Below are 12770 nucleotides of genomic sequence, written 5' to 3'. Positions count from 1 at the left end.
TTTTCTGTCACGATTTTCTGCTGCTGTTTTTGATTAGACTGTGATTTGTCTTTGATAATAATGTGAAAACAAATTGCTTCTGAATCAAGTTCTGCAAGGTGGTCGTGAATGTGATACCAGCTCTAAATCTGGGACAGTGCTTTCCCAGTGGGCATCAAACCGTTGCGTACAACTAATTTGTTTCGTTTCCATACTTCCGGGCAATCATTTGCAATGCGTTTCAAGGAGATCTTTTCTGTTTATTACGGTATGCATAGATTAAATGAGTTTTTAATTAAACCATGTTATTGTTTTCTTGATGCTGTTTTAGAAAAAAACTGCTTATCAGCAAGTATTTTTTTAGTATTTTGGAGGGTTTTTATGTTTTGAGTTTGGTTTCTTTTAGGTTTTGTCATTTTTTAACAGAAGGTCTGTGGGGTTATTGCCATGGTCTGAAGTAGTAATGCATAGTGAATTCATAGCAAAACCATAATAAAAGTCAGATAAATTGTATGCTCGTTTCATTAGGTCATTTCATTCCTAGACTACCTTAAGAGAAAAGGAATAGCATACACAATAAGCATTTTATTTGTAAACTAGCTGTTTACTATTATGTAGACAAGATTCATGTTTTGTGGATATTATTTTTATAATATTGAGTGTCAGTAAAGGACGTTACAGAGAGGGGTAAATTAAAGAGTTCAGATGTTGGTGTTTAGCTGGCATTGATGCAACTTTTACAGTACTTTAGACTCAGACACCAATTAGGCAGCTATTTAAATTAATTGCAAAAAGCATGTTTGAGCAATGGAAGTCACATATTTCAGTTTCTCCTGTGTATTATGGAAGATATGGCAATATCTTCCATAATAATTCAATTTTTTTTATTTATAGACACTCAATCAATCTTGTTCCATTTTACTCTTTTGAAACACTGCTTCTGTTTTAATTATCCACTGAGTTAAATGGGGTTTAATATCAAATCCAGATCATTAGCAGTCTGGAGTTTCTCTCATATGTCCTCAAAAAGTAAACAAGAAAGTGGGAAAATGCTTCCTTTCAGTAAATAAACAGTACTTTGTATTTTAATTCCAGCAATACGTCTCTGTGTTGTCTCTAGAATGATGACAACTGTGAAAACACAATGCAAGATTATGTTCTTCTTTGAAGAACGGATCAGACATACTGAAGAGTTCAGTTTTAAAACTATCTAAAATTAGGTCAGTAGTTTTACTGTTTTATAGCAATAGTGCTAATTTATCAGTTATTAAAAGTAGAGTTGGGCTACACTTAGCGGATACCTGTGTGTTCAATATGAAAACTGATCAGTTTCCAAAATAAATGTTGTAAAACACCATCAAAGGAACTACTAAAAAACTCTTATCTACAGTGAGATGGATAAGGCTATCATTTGGCTATAATGTTCAAATAGTGGGTGTAATATGTTCCTTTGAACAAAGACTTGTCACAGAATTGCACTATGGACTGAAACAGTAGGTTGTTTTTTAACAAGGTTTGTTATTCTTAGATTCTTAGACTCAGCGTTAAATCATCATTTTATTAACACTCTTGTTTCATTCTTTACCATCATAAGCCATTCTCAGGAAAAAAATACACTGCGTGAAAGAATTGGTGTTTTGCATGATGGAGATATTTGCTCAGAATAATCTCTTTGCTCTTTCTTTGCTGTGTTGCTTCTCTTCGCTTGCCTTGTCTTGTTTGATCTTTTACATGATCTCCTTAATTTCACTAAGATAGTGTCACAGATTCCTGTGTTTGCTCCATCAACAACAACTCTTGTGACTTGTTTTGCGTTCGCCTCAAGTAACACATGATGATGCTTTTACCAGCACATAAGAGCATAAGAAGGTTTACCAATGAGTGGAGGTCACTCTGCCCATCAAGCACATGTGGTGGTTCGAAGCCAATTGATCCCAGGATCTCATCCAGCCTTTTTTTTTATATGGAAACCAGAGAATCGGCTTCAACACCATGGCAGGATTGCACCAGATTCCCACAACCTGGCACTGCTTTCCTTTCTGTATAGTTACAACACAGACCACAGACGTCATAACAGGGTACATTGAAATGTAGGATTAGCCTGGTAGAATGATGCAGCTCTCTAGGATTCCCACTGTGACTGGCTTCTTCCATGACAGGAGGTCAGTTTTCTGGTGTAGTGGAATTCACCACTGATGGAGCAGGATGAGCAGCTCTGTGCCTGGGACTATGCCTGAGAATGGACTAATAAACTCTGACCACGATAGATACAATATATACAAAAGACATAGTCCAACATAATATTTTTTATAAAAACCTCCAGCAAACTTTATAACGATGTAGCAGTAAGCTCCTTTTGAAATTTACCCAAACGTGATGCAATTTCACAAAGAATATCAACACCCAAGAATTAGATGCATCTGAGGGTGTTTAGCAAGTATTTAGGTATAGCGAAATTTGGCTTTACTCACTCGGCAGAGGCAGAAAGACCCATGCAGAGTGAGGAGTTAACTAACGTGTAGCTACAAAGATAGGGATGGAGTGGAGGAGCGTGGAGAGGGATTTGGGGGATTATATGGAAAGCTTGGAAAAGAGATAAGCAAAAGGCTTGTTTTCTCATCCCTCCCAACTAACTTCCATGAAACCGTATGCACTCTTTTGACTCACTGCAAACACTCCATGTTAGGTGCTGATGTCAGTGGTGCACCCAACAGGCAAATTGAAGTACAATGGAATTTCATACAGATATCACAGCTGAAAAAGAGCAAATGTGTGAAAATATTCTTTCATTGTCGGAGGACTTGAAATACAGTTCTAGTTATTTATTTTTGGGTGGACTTAGGCCTGCAGATGAGAAACCTGTCCTTTCAAGGACTGGCTGTATAGCCAGAAGCTTTTACCTACCAAAGTGTAGATTTTCAGTTTTGTTTATATGCTCAAAGTGTTTTGAGGCTGCAAATGACAGACTTTGGTGAAAAGCGAACACAACATATGAAAATTCATTTTCTCTATTTATATAACTGTAATATTGTAAGCAATATTATTTTTTATCTTCTTTAACCCTTTGGCTAAGCCATTGAACTTAATCTCTAATGTTAAGGCAGTATTTTACCTGCGCTGTTTGAATGTCATGGAAGAAAGTTCTCCAAATACAGATTGCAAGCAGACTGTGAAATCTCTAGAACAGCCTGTTTTTATTTTTGAGATATTGCTTTCATGAGTGCACATCACCCTTACAGCTCGGGTTACTTTGAGTTTAAGCTAGTGTGGGACGAAAAAGTTAACCCATAAAGCAAACTTTTAATTGGTATGGTAAAGGAAGAAAATAAAGTGAATCAAAGGGACGCAAATTTGAAAGTAGTTTTATTTTTACGAAGGAGATGTTTTTGTTTGCTGTTGTTACAGTATGTCTTTTTCTACAAATGTGAACTGCTCTCATACTCCTAACCCAGTAACAATCTGTAATATGAAAATATAAATTGCTTTCATTTTAACCACACTATAGTGTTGTTCTCTTACATATTCTGATCTCTTTCAACCATACAAGAATAAACTTAAGGTATTGATAAAATGTGAGAAAAACCTACCCTATGTAACTTCGTAATCCCCTGAAAAACATGTTGAATAAGAATGTTAGGGTTTCTGCCTTTAATGATTAGTAAACTGTCTCTGTCAATTAGTAACCAGAACAGCCTCAACAACCTCCAACCTGAATCACCCAAAGGGAGGAGAGAGAGAGTGAGGGAGAGAGAGCAGGAGTAGGAGAAGGTTATAACGTGATGTACATTCACAGAAAATAAGTCTGTGAGCGAGAAGTTTACGCCAAGCTATGAAAAAAAATTAACAGGCAGCATTGGGTGGGTGGAATATTCATTTGGATAACTGGGCGGAAAACTAACTGAATTCAGTATGGAGAAGACATCAGATTGCTTTGCGTCGTACTAAAGATTTTTCTTTCCTTGCAAGAACAAGTTGTGCGCAGGGACAGCTTTCAGATTGATTAACTTTCAAAGGCTAATAGAATTAACCTATTTATGCTAAAAAATAGGTTGAAAATATCCTTAGCATGTACCTCAATACCTGCACTGATCGTAGTGGAGCAGCATAAGAGAGCTTTGAAAGCAGAAATGGAGATGAAGGGCGATTATTATACCTGGATTTGAAGGATTTTATTAAGGAATTACAGCTATGAGGATTATTGTTTCTGTGAGACACTGGACATAATGAAAAGGAAAAGATGAATGGAACAGATCATTTTAATTACAGTTGACAAACTCACTGGCAAGGAACCAATTGTTTCTTTTGCAGGCCAAGCATGTTTCTTGTCCTGTCATGGATCACTTCATTTCTACCTGGAATAACAATGACCTGGGGTTAAGTACAAGAAAATACCCAAATTTTAAAACGCTAAGTTTTGTTTGGAAATTTGGAAATTTTTCATTTGAAATTTTGTATTTTGACTCGCCCTGCTTGCAAGTGCTCAGCAGTATGGTGGAGGTCAGTGGATACTTTGACCAGATTGACTTTAAATGCTGTGCTAAGAATCCCTGGTGAAAGAGAAAAGCGTCGCATAAGGCTCTCAGCCGTGGGTAAAGGTATCTTGCTGTGTTTGAGGTCAAAAAACACCAGGCAGAGACTGCTGTTCTCACTCTTCTCTAAGTGGAATAGAGCCTTTAAGTGCAACTTTTAAAAAAGACATCCACATTGTGACAGTAAGACATTTGGACACCTCTGTCGAAACCACCTGCTGCCATAAAAGCAATTGATTTGCTTGAATGTGTAACCATAGTTTACCATGGGTTTAAAGACGGAAAGGGCCAAATTTTCTGGCCACCAGACATTTGCCATCATAGCTGTCTCAGGATACCTGCTATCACAGCTCTCTCAATAAACTTTGTGGAGGCTGGCCAACAAACAGTAGGAATGTTGTGGATTTATTCCTTTAAAGATTAAAGCCTAGCAGTATGTACCAAGCTGCTCGCTTTGATGACTGTGCCAGATGGATGAATATGGGAGTTTGCTTTAACCCAGAGAACAGATCAGAGTGCTGCTATACTGGATGGAGGATGACCTGCCTTTAATGAATTGTGATCAAGGGAATTTGATATTCATTTAAGGCTTAATCATTCAGCTGATCGGGAGATTTGCTGCATTTTGTTTCTTCCATTTTGAGACATGCAGTTTGTTCAGGAATGCTGGAAAGGAAAACCTATAAAAAACATTAGTATCCAAATGCCTGAAATGTTAGGCTCTTTTGCCAAAGATGTCGACTTTCATACCATCTGACTGATGAGTCATTTTGCTTTCATAATATAATATAGTCTGAATTAACTTATAGAAGAATTTAAAGCCACAATATCTGTATATACTGTATAATGATACATTCAATTGCTTGTAAAAGCAGAGAGTTTTAGTGGCATTTCTAGGTCTGGGAAATCAATGTAGTAATTAAATCCCAAAGCATACACAGTACAAATGTACATTATATGTTTTCCTTTAGTCCTCGCATTTGTACACCCACTACACTGCACAAGGACTGAAGTATTCTACTCCCTCTAACAGTGTGCTTGTAGTGAGGTGGTCCAACCCAGGCCTCCCTGCTGCCCTGGTTTCCATGGTTACCACAATGAATGTTTGAATTCAGCATTGTATTAGGGCCTGGGAATTTCTGTCTCTCTATTTCTTTGTGTCCTCTCTCACTCTTACTCAATTTCTCTTGCTCTCTATACATTTCAGTACCTTAGGTTACTAGCTTATTCCATTCTATAGTAATATTCTATTAAGAGAATCTGATTTTAAACATATAGCGCACCATGGTCCTGACATGTTAATTTCATTTGTCAGAGTCATCATTCACAATACTTCCTTTCAAACACATGAGAGGATTGCTGTGGAGTGAGTGTTTGAGTGAAAGAAATATCATATCAAAATTAAAGCATGGACAAAGACCGCTGTTATTTTTCTCTATGGCATTCACACGGATTGCAAAACTGATTTACCCATGTCAGGCTGAACTCTCCTGGTCTGGCACATGTCTGGATGCTGAATAAGTTTTGAGTAGACACGATGCCTCCTGTCTTTCTGGTGCCTTACTTATTTTTTAATGGGAAGGCTGACTTTTTTTTTTCCTCCAGAGAATGTGCTACAGTTTTTTTTTTACAGAAAACCCAAGAAATGGAACTGTGTGTTCTTTTTGAACGCCAGCTCTCCTCTACATCTTTAAGAGAATGCTTCTTTTTTTTTTTGAGCACCACACGCAACAGAAATGGACTGTGATGTCGCCCTGTCAGGTCTCTTGATATCCTGGAGGTTTGGGGCGTTTGTTTTCATTGCTCTCGAAGTCATCTCTTGACCAGGATGCGTTAGGAATATCAACCATGAAAAAATTTGCCTCAAACCGGAGCCTGAACAAGCTGCTGCAGCAGTGCGAGTCCTCCAGCTCCCCAGAGTATGACGAGATCAAGGCCGTGGAGAAGAAGTGGCACCTCCACGTAGGTGGCGCTCGCAAAATCCTGGGCAGGAAATCCAAAGTCTCTTCACTTTTCATTGCAGCTCCCCCGCCCCCGAAGAGGGCACCCAGCACCACCCTCACCCTGCGCTCCAAGTCCATGACAGCCGAGCTGGAGGAGCTCGGTAAGCGTTTCTCTTCTTTGTCCATTTCCTTTGTAGTTGTGAATAACTCTCCTCCAGTTAGCGTTAAGGCAAATTTCTCATGTGCACTTTGAGCGAGGTGAGGCACTTCAAGAGTGTCTCCTTGTGCTAGCATGGACACAGACATTGACATATACACCTGCAGAATTCTTATTTTGGCCTCTGTCTTTCACCTAGCCTTACTGAACTCAGAATATGGAAATCTTTCTTAGAGTCAGGGATTAGGCTGTTTTTAAGTGGATATGAAAGAAACATAAAGGCCATCAGCCTGTCTGACTCATTTGGTTGTCAATAGCTTATCCGTACCAGTCATTACTCTGTGCATTCTTGGGAAGCAGCTTAAAAACCTGCCTAGGTGTTGTGTTACAGATATATATTCTAGGGGTCAAACGGGTGCCTCCTGTTTCCAGTCTTGATGGGCCTGTACTTCACTGTACTTGAACCTTTATCTTATTTCGTATAATACTATAGTGCTTTAGTCTGGCTTTCTTGGTACATCATGGGTTGTTGAATATTTGCATATCCCCTTACAAACTCAAAACTGAACTTTGTTCAAGACTAAAAGTTAAGACTATATGTGTTTTAATTTCTTGGCTGTGTAAAACATAATTCCCTAAGCTTAACAAAGGTTTAGTCTGTTTCTGTTGCAAAACACGAACCTTGGGATTAGAGGTGCAATTCTAGGATGGAGGATTTAAAACCTTAATTTGTTTGTGAACATTTATGTTTATTTTAAGTTTTCCAGAAACAGAAAAAAAAAATATATATATATATACCCTCACCTACCTTGCCATCAGTGGTACAGTACTGAGAATGAGAATGCTCCATATAAATAATGTCAAGAGTAACAGATATCCAGTGGTTCCAGGGAAGAGAATGAAGAGCTCCCAAATTAAAAATCTTTTTAGCTGCTGTGAAATAAACCAACCTCTTTGGCTCTCTATGAGAGCCAAAACCAGAGTTATAATTTAGCAAGAGGAAGAAGGGGGAAGAAGAAACCTATTTACAAATCTTAATTATATCTGCACACTCCCAAAACATATAAAATGTTGCCCATAACACATTGAAGTAAAGGTTTCTTATGACAGCTAGTTGCGTACACTCTGTAGGAACCTAAGCAACATATTTAGTGTTGTTTTTTCTGTGAGGATATACCTTTCTCCTTGTGATGGGTTTTTAAAAGAAAGGGTGTAAATTTGAAAATCTATTTCTAAACCTTTACTGCAAAATGCAGACACAGCTGTAATATTTTTTTAATAATGTTCAAAATTAAATTCATATCTACAATATTATTTTGGAAGCTGGCATCTATGAATGCATCAGTAAAATTAACATTCTTTTTGGAGAAGAGATCCTTTCTCCTACCCTAACTTACAGTCCCTGCCAAGGAATTTAAGCATCCTAATGAGAAGGATGAAAACTTCCGATTTCCTTGTAATTTTTTTCCAGTTCTTGGATGAAAATTGCCACTTGAGAAGTATTTTTTAATGATGAAAAGTAAAAATGTCATTCTATTTATTACTACTCATAGACTACTTTCATCTCCACTGCTACTATTTCATTCCCTTCTCCTGTTTCTGCTTAGAATATCAGTTGTCATGGTAACTCCAGTAAAATAACATAAACCACCACAAACTGTTGGCCAGGAAGAGGCATCAGTCAGTGTCACACAAATCTGAAAGCTCCATTGGAGAGAATTAAGATCCCTGGCCAACAAATACTACCTGTCCTCTTTAGAGGCTCGAAGAACTTTAGCCTATAGAAAACCATGAAACCCATCCATCTTTTCTTCTATTAAATACTTCATGTAATTAAAGAATAACAAATAATATACCGACCACTTGATCATTATATTTTGTGATTTGTGAATGTTCAGACATTTGCCTTGAGAAAGACTGTTTCAATGGCACTGACCCATACCAGCAATCATATACAGACCACAGCCTGGGCAAATTAATTTTCATTATGCGAAGATTAATATTCTTCTAGAATAGCCATATGACCGCTGTAGTAAATATTCAGGATTTACACAACAGTCCCAAGTGAAGTGTGGATGCAAACTAGACTAATGTAATGTAATTTTCTTTATTGACAAGATTTAAAGATGGCTTGAAAGAAGGTGTGTTTTTTATATGAGATGATATCTGATAGTAAAATATGGAACACATTACAGTTTTTTTTGTCAAAGACATGTGGGGTTTGAAAATATAATGTGACTAATGCATTTTGTCATACTGTGAAAAGACTATTGTTTTTAGTCAAGTCAAGCTGTTTATTAAAAAGTGTACCCGTGGTAACTGTTATTGAACGCCACTTCAATTCAGTTCATATTTGACCATCAGAATCAATAATTCAACAAAACACTATATAACAAATATGGTGGAGGTGTGTCACAAGGGAAGGAATTTAATTGGCTTGCTACATCTATGGCACAACATGATTGGCTCCTTGATTTATACTGTAGCATCCTATGCTAAAAAGGTAGATTTCAATATGGTGTTATTTAGTGGTTAGAACATGGTTGCCTTTAGTTTTACATATATTGACATCAAAATCTCTATCATATTTCAAGAGCAATTTGGCAAATTCTTGTCCACTATTCATGCAGTTTGTGGTTAAAGTTTGGATTTTTTTAAAATAGCACTCATCTTGTTTTGCAGTTAAATTCTACCTATGACATTAGCACCGTAGGAATAGCTGCTATATGCTTACCACAGTGTATCACTGTATAATAGTGTAACAATGTCTAATGTTTTCTCTACTGATGTAAGAATAATTTCTCTCTGACGGTGAGATTTGAACAATGACTTTCTCTAGTCCGTTTTCTTGAGTTCTTAAAATGTAATGCTGCAGCTTTTTTTCCCCAATTTATTTCCCACAAGCATCCGCAAGGAGGAGACGAGGGGGTGAGTTGTGTAAAGACACTTACATCATCTTCAGTATTGGCACCCTAAGCTAATCTTCAAACCTGTTAATAATTTAATCAGTGTTGATTGGGGCAGGAAGATCCGTAGCTATGCACCTTAAGAAAAAAATGCAACCTCTTTGCAATTAATGTTGCACATTTTTGAAGCATCTCATATAGTCTGTGATTTTAAAATGTGGATGCTGTCTGTCATGTTCTACAGCAAAAAGTTTGCGGGTCACAGACCTTTTTTTCATCCTCGTATCACATCCCAGCTTCTCTTCTCCTTTGTCCATCCGTGCAGAAAAACTGGATGAAATGCTGGCTGCACAAGAACCAACCCTGAGACCTGAAATCGCAGAAGCAGACTACAGGGCAGCCACGGTGAAGCAGCGTCCAACAAGCAGGAGAATCACACCAGCAGAGATCAGTGTAAGTCAATGCCCAATTCCAACGACACCAAGAGGAAGCAAGGCGGTGTCTGGAGATAAAAACGGGTTCCGTTCCCCCAGATAAATCAGTTCAGCAGTTGGTAACACAGAAACAGAAAGTTCACTTTTAGCTCCTTTGTGTTTGTGCAGTGCAATAAAAGCATATTCTGCCCTAATGATGGAACAGAAAAACTTGAGCCGTTTCTTTGATCGATTTGTAATATTGGGTTTGTACTTGGCTCACAAGGATATCAAGAGTTTGTTAGAATTACTGAGATCATACAGTATCTCAGTTATATAAAATAAGATATGAACCCAAAAAGTTTTACTCTGGTGAATTAACATGATGAGAAATGTGACCAGATTTAATTTTCAGAAAAAGATTACCTGTCACCCAAACGCCTTCAGAAAAAAGACCTCCATTCAGATTGCAGTTTGGCTGCTGTACTGTAGCTACAGACCAGCGAATTCACGTTTTGGTTGTGTTGTGAACTATGACCAGCTTTACCTAAGCTGCGGCATACAATTAGCCAAGCTCCACCAGCGTTTCCTTGTCTTGGAGGGTGATTCAATGTGAATTTGCTGGTGTCTGTGAGCTTGCAGTAAGAGAGAAATCAGGCACTCAATGAGGTACTTCAACTATTCTGTTTGATATTGGAAGATTCATATCAATTGATCTTCCCGTTCCTGTTCTGGTACACAGGATATAGCAGTGAACTGGATTGATTAAAAATTGCCCATTCTAAATTGGGAGTGGCCTAAAAATCTGAAATTCCAGAGGCAAATCTACTCCTAAAACTGCCAAGATAAAAGCAATGAAGGCAATGTAAAACTATTGCAGATGGAAAGGGCAAATTTGTTATTAATAAGACGTCATTTTAAACAACACAACAGTTTTCTTCTCTGGAACTGTGTAATATACATTTTTGTACAATATTCAGCTGTAAAGCTGTTTTACATTAGTTGTGTGCTCTGAGTTCTTACAAAAACATTTATTATTAAGAACATTCTAGTTCAAAATTCACACATTTCTTCCTTGTTAAAATTGAGTGTTCCTTTTGATTCTTTGCTTAAAGTGATCCTATTTATATAACTAAAAGACAATTGGTAGAATGTTATTGATGATTTACTCATTGTGACCTTTATTGATTTTTTGCTTAGAATTGTTGTAAGAGCAGTACCTTTATGAAAAAGAACATTAAAATTTAAATCAAAATACTAGCTCTCTGCAGTTGAATACCAAGATGGTATTATTTATTAAAAAGATCTTTAAACTTCATTTGCAATATTATTTGTCTCATTGGAAACCTGGAAATGAAGGATGAAATGAAAGACAAAACTTGGGTCATTGCATTCATCCAAATCAGGATATAAGAAGACAGTGCTTGTTCTAAAAGCAGCTGTCAGATTATAGCAAGTTCTCAGAGTTTGATACTCCTTGGCATAAATTGCACTGCAGCACTCCTTGAAGTCTGAAGTCAATGTCATACTTTAAAATAAAGAAAATTTTGTTTTTTCTGCTGCGATGCAAATGTGCAGCCACACAGCCAGAGATGATGCCACATATTTAATAACACTTTTTTCTGTTAAGACTAATTTGCAGTCAATAGGAAGTGCAAAATTCATTCTTGATTAGCAGTGGAAGTGTAATTTGTCTTCACCAGGAACTGTTCAGCCTGTCATCCCTCTAGATTCCATAACTCTTCTTAAAACCGAGAAACAAACAACATTTTTTAGTTTTTTCTAATTTTCTCTGGCATGCCTACTACATCCAAATGTTACTGCATGAGAGTTCTATCTTCCATGCCACCATAAGCCATTTTTGAAGTTATTCATCTCTGAAAAACAAACAAAAAATAGATAGAATGCATCAGCCTCACCTTTTAATCACACTCCCTTATTGTCAAGGATAACAGTCGTGTAAGACTGTGATAGATTGGATGTTGCTGTCTTTAATTCATAGACTATGGAGAGTACAAGAATGGTGCATTGAAAGACTTAAGGTGACCAGGTGAGGAGGGCCCGATAAGATTCATCAATAAATTTTCAGTGTTTGCATAAACAAACAGATGTCTCTTAAAGTGTAGCAATGGCAAGAGACAATGACGTGTTGTGAGACATATCATGGGCTATCCATTTTCTGTGAGTTTCTTCATTACCATGCCATGAAACTTCTGTTCAATGTGGAGTTTAAGAAAGTACATGCTGATGCACAAAAGAATCAGGTCTAATGGATTTTTTTTCAATGAGGAAAATGTGATGAAAATGTGAGAAGAATATTTGAAAATGGTGATGCACATGGATCAGATGGTTGAGACAGTCCTGTGATGGTCTGGCAAAATTGTCTTCAAGGACATGGCATATTCCTCATATAGGGACTAGTCTGCTTAATGTTTGAGCAAATAATATCATTTGTCAGGCACCTTCTCTCACACTCTAATCATCCTGATCAACCTGGAGATCCTCAAAATTTAAGTAAACATAGACATTTCTCTCACCATTCTTGCAGTAATTAAAATCAACATTTTGAGTGTATTGTTCTTGTTTTGAATCTCTTCAGATATTTCACATTTTACGTTTCAATTTTTATTTTATGTAGTCACTGTTTGAGCGTCAGGGAATGCCTGTACACTCTGGACTTCCTCCAGGGGTGGAGAAATCCCACATCCCTTTGCCAAAAGGAATGCCCAGAACTAAATCCGTAGGTAAGGTTTTTGTAATTCCATATTTTGCTTTTCAGTATTTTATTTTCTCATCACTGTAATACTTTATAAAGCCTAGTGGATTGCTATCAGGAAAAGAAA

At 37.2% G+C, this 12770-nt stretch overlaps 1 protein-coding gene across 1 annotated transcript in view; it reads left to right on the top strand.

Annotated features, from left to right (window-relative positions):
• The window catches only part of shank3a (SH3 and multiple ankyrin repeat domains 3a), a 476554-nt gene that overhangs the window by 445544 nt on the left and 18240 nt on the right, over nucleotides 1-12770 (top strand). Inside the window, exons 20-23 of the mRNA XM_088922585.1 lie at nucleotides 6532-6612; nucleotides 9513-9536; nucleotides 9840-9967; nucleotides 12566-12671. Coding sequence (XP_088778711.1) covers nucleotides 6532-6612; nucleotides 9513-9536; nucleotides 9840-9967; nucleotides 12566-12671 — 339 coding nt within the window. The remainder of the gene's footprint in view (nucleotides 1-6531; nucleotides 6613-9512; nucleotides 9537-9839; nucleotides 9968-12565; nucleotides 12672-12770) is intronic.

Source organism: Atractosteus spatula, chromosome 8, assembly GCF_055471065.1.
Source record: "Atractosteus spatula isolate fAtrSpa1 chromosome 8, fAtrSpa1.hap1, whole genome shotgun sequence".
Taxonomy (NCBI): domain Eukaryota; kingdom Metazoa; phylum Chordata; class Actinopteri; order Semionotiformes; family Lepisosteidae; genus Atractosteus; species Atractosteus spatula.
Note: the sequence above shows the minus strand (reverse complement) of the source record. Positions and strands in the feature narration are given on the sequence as shown.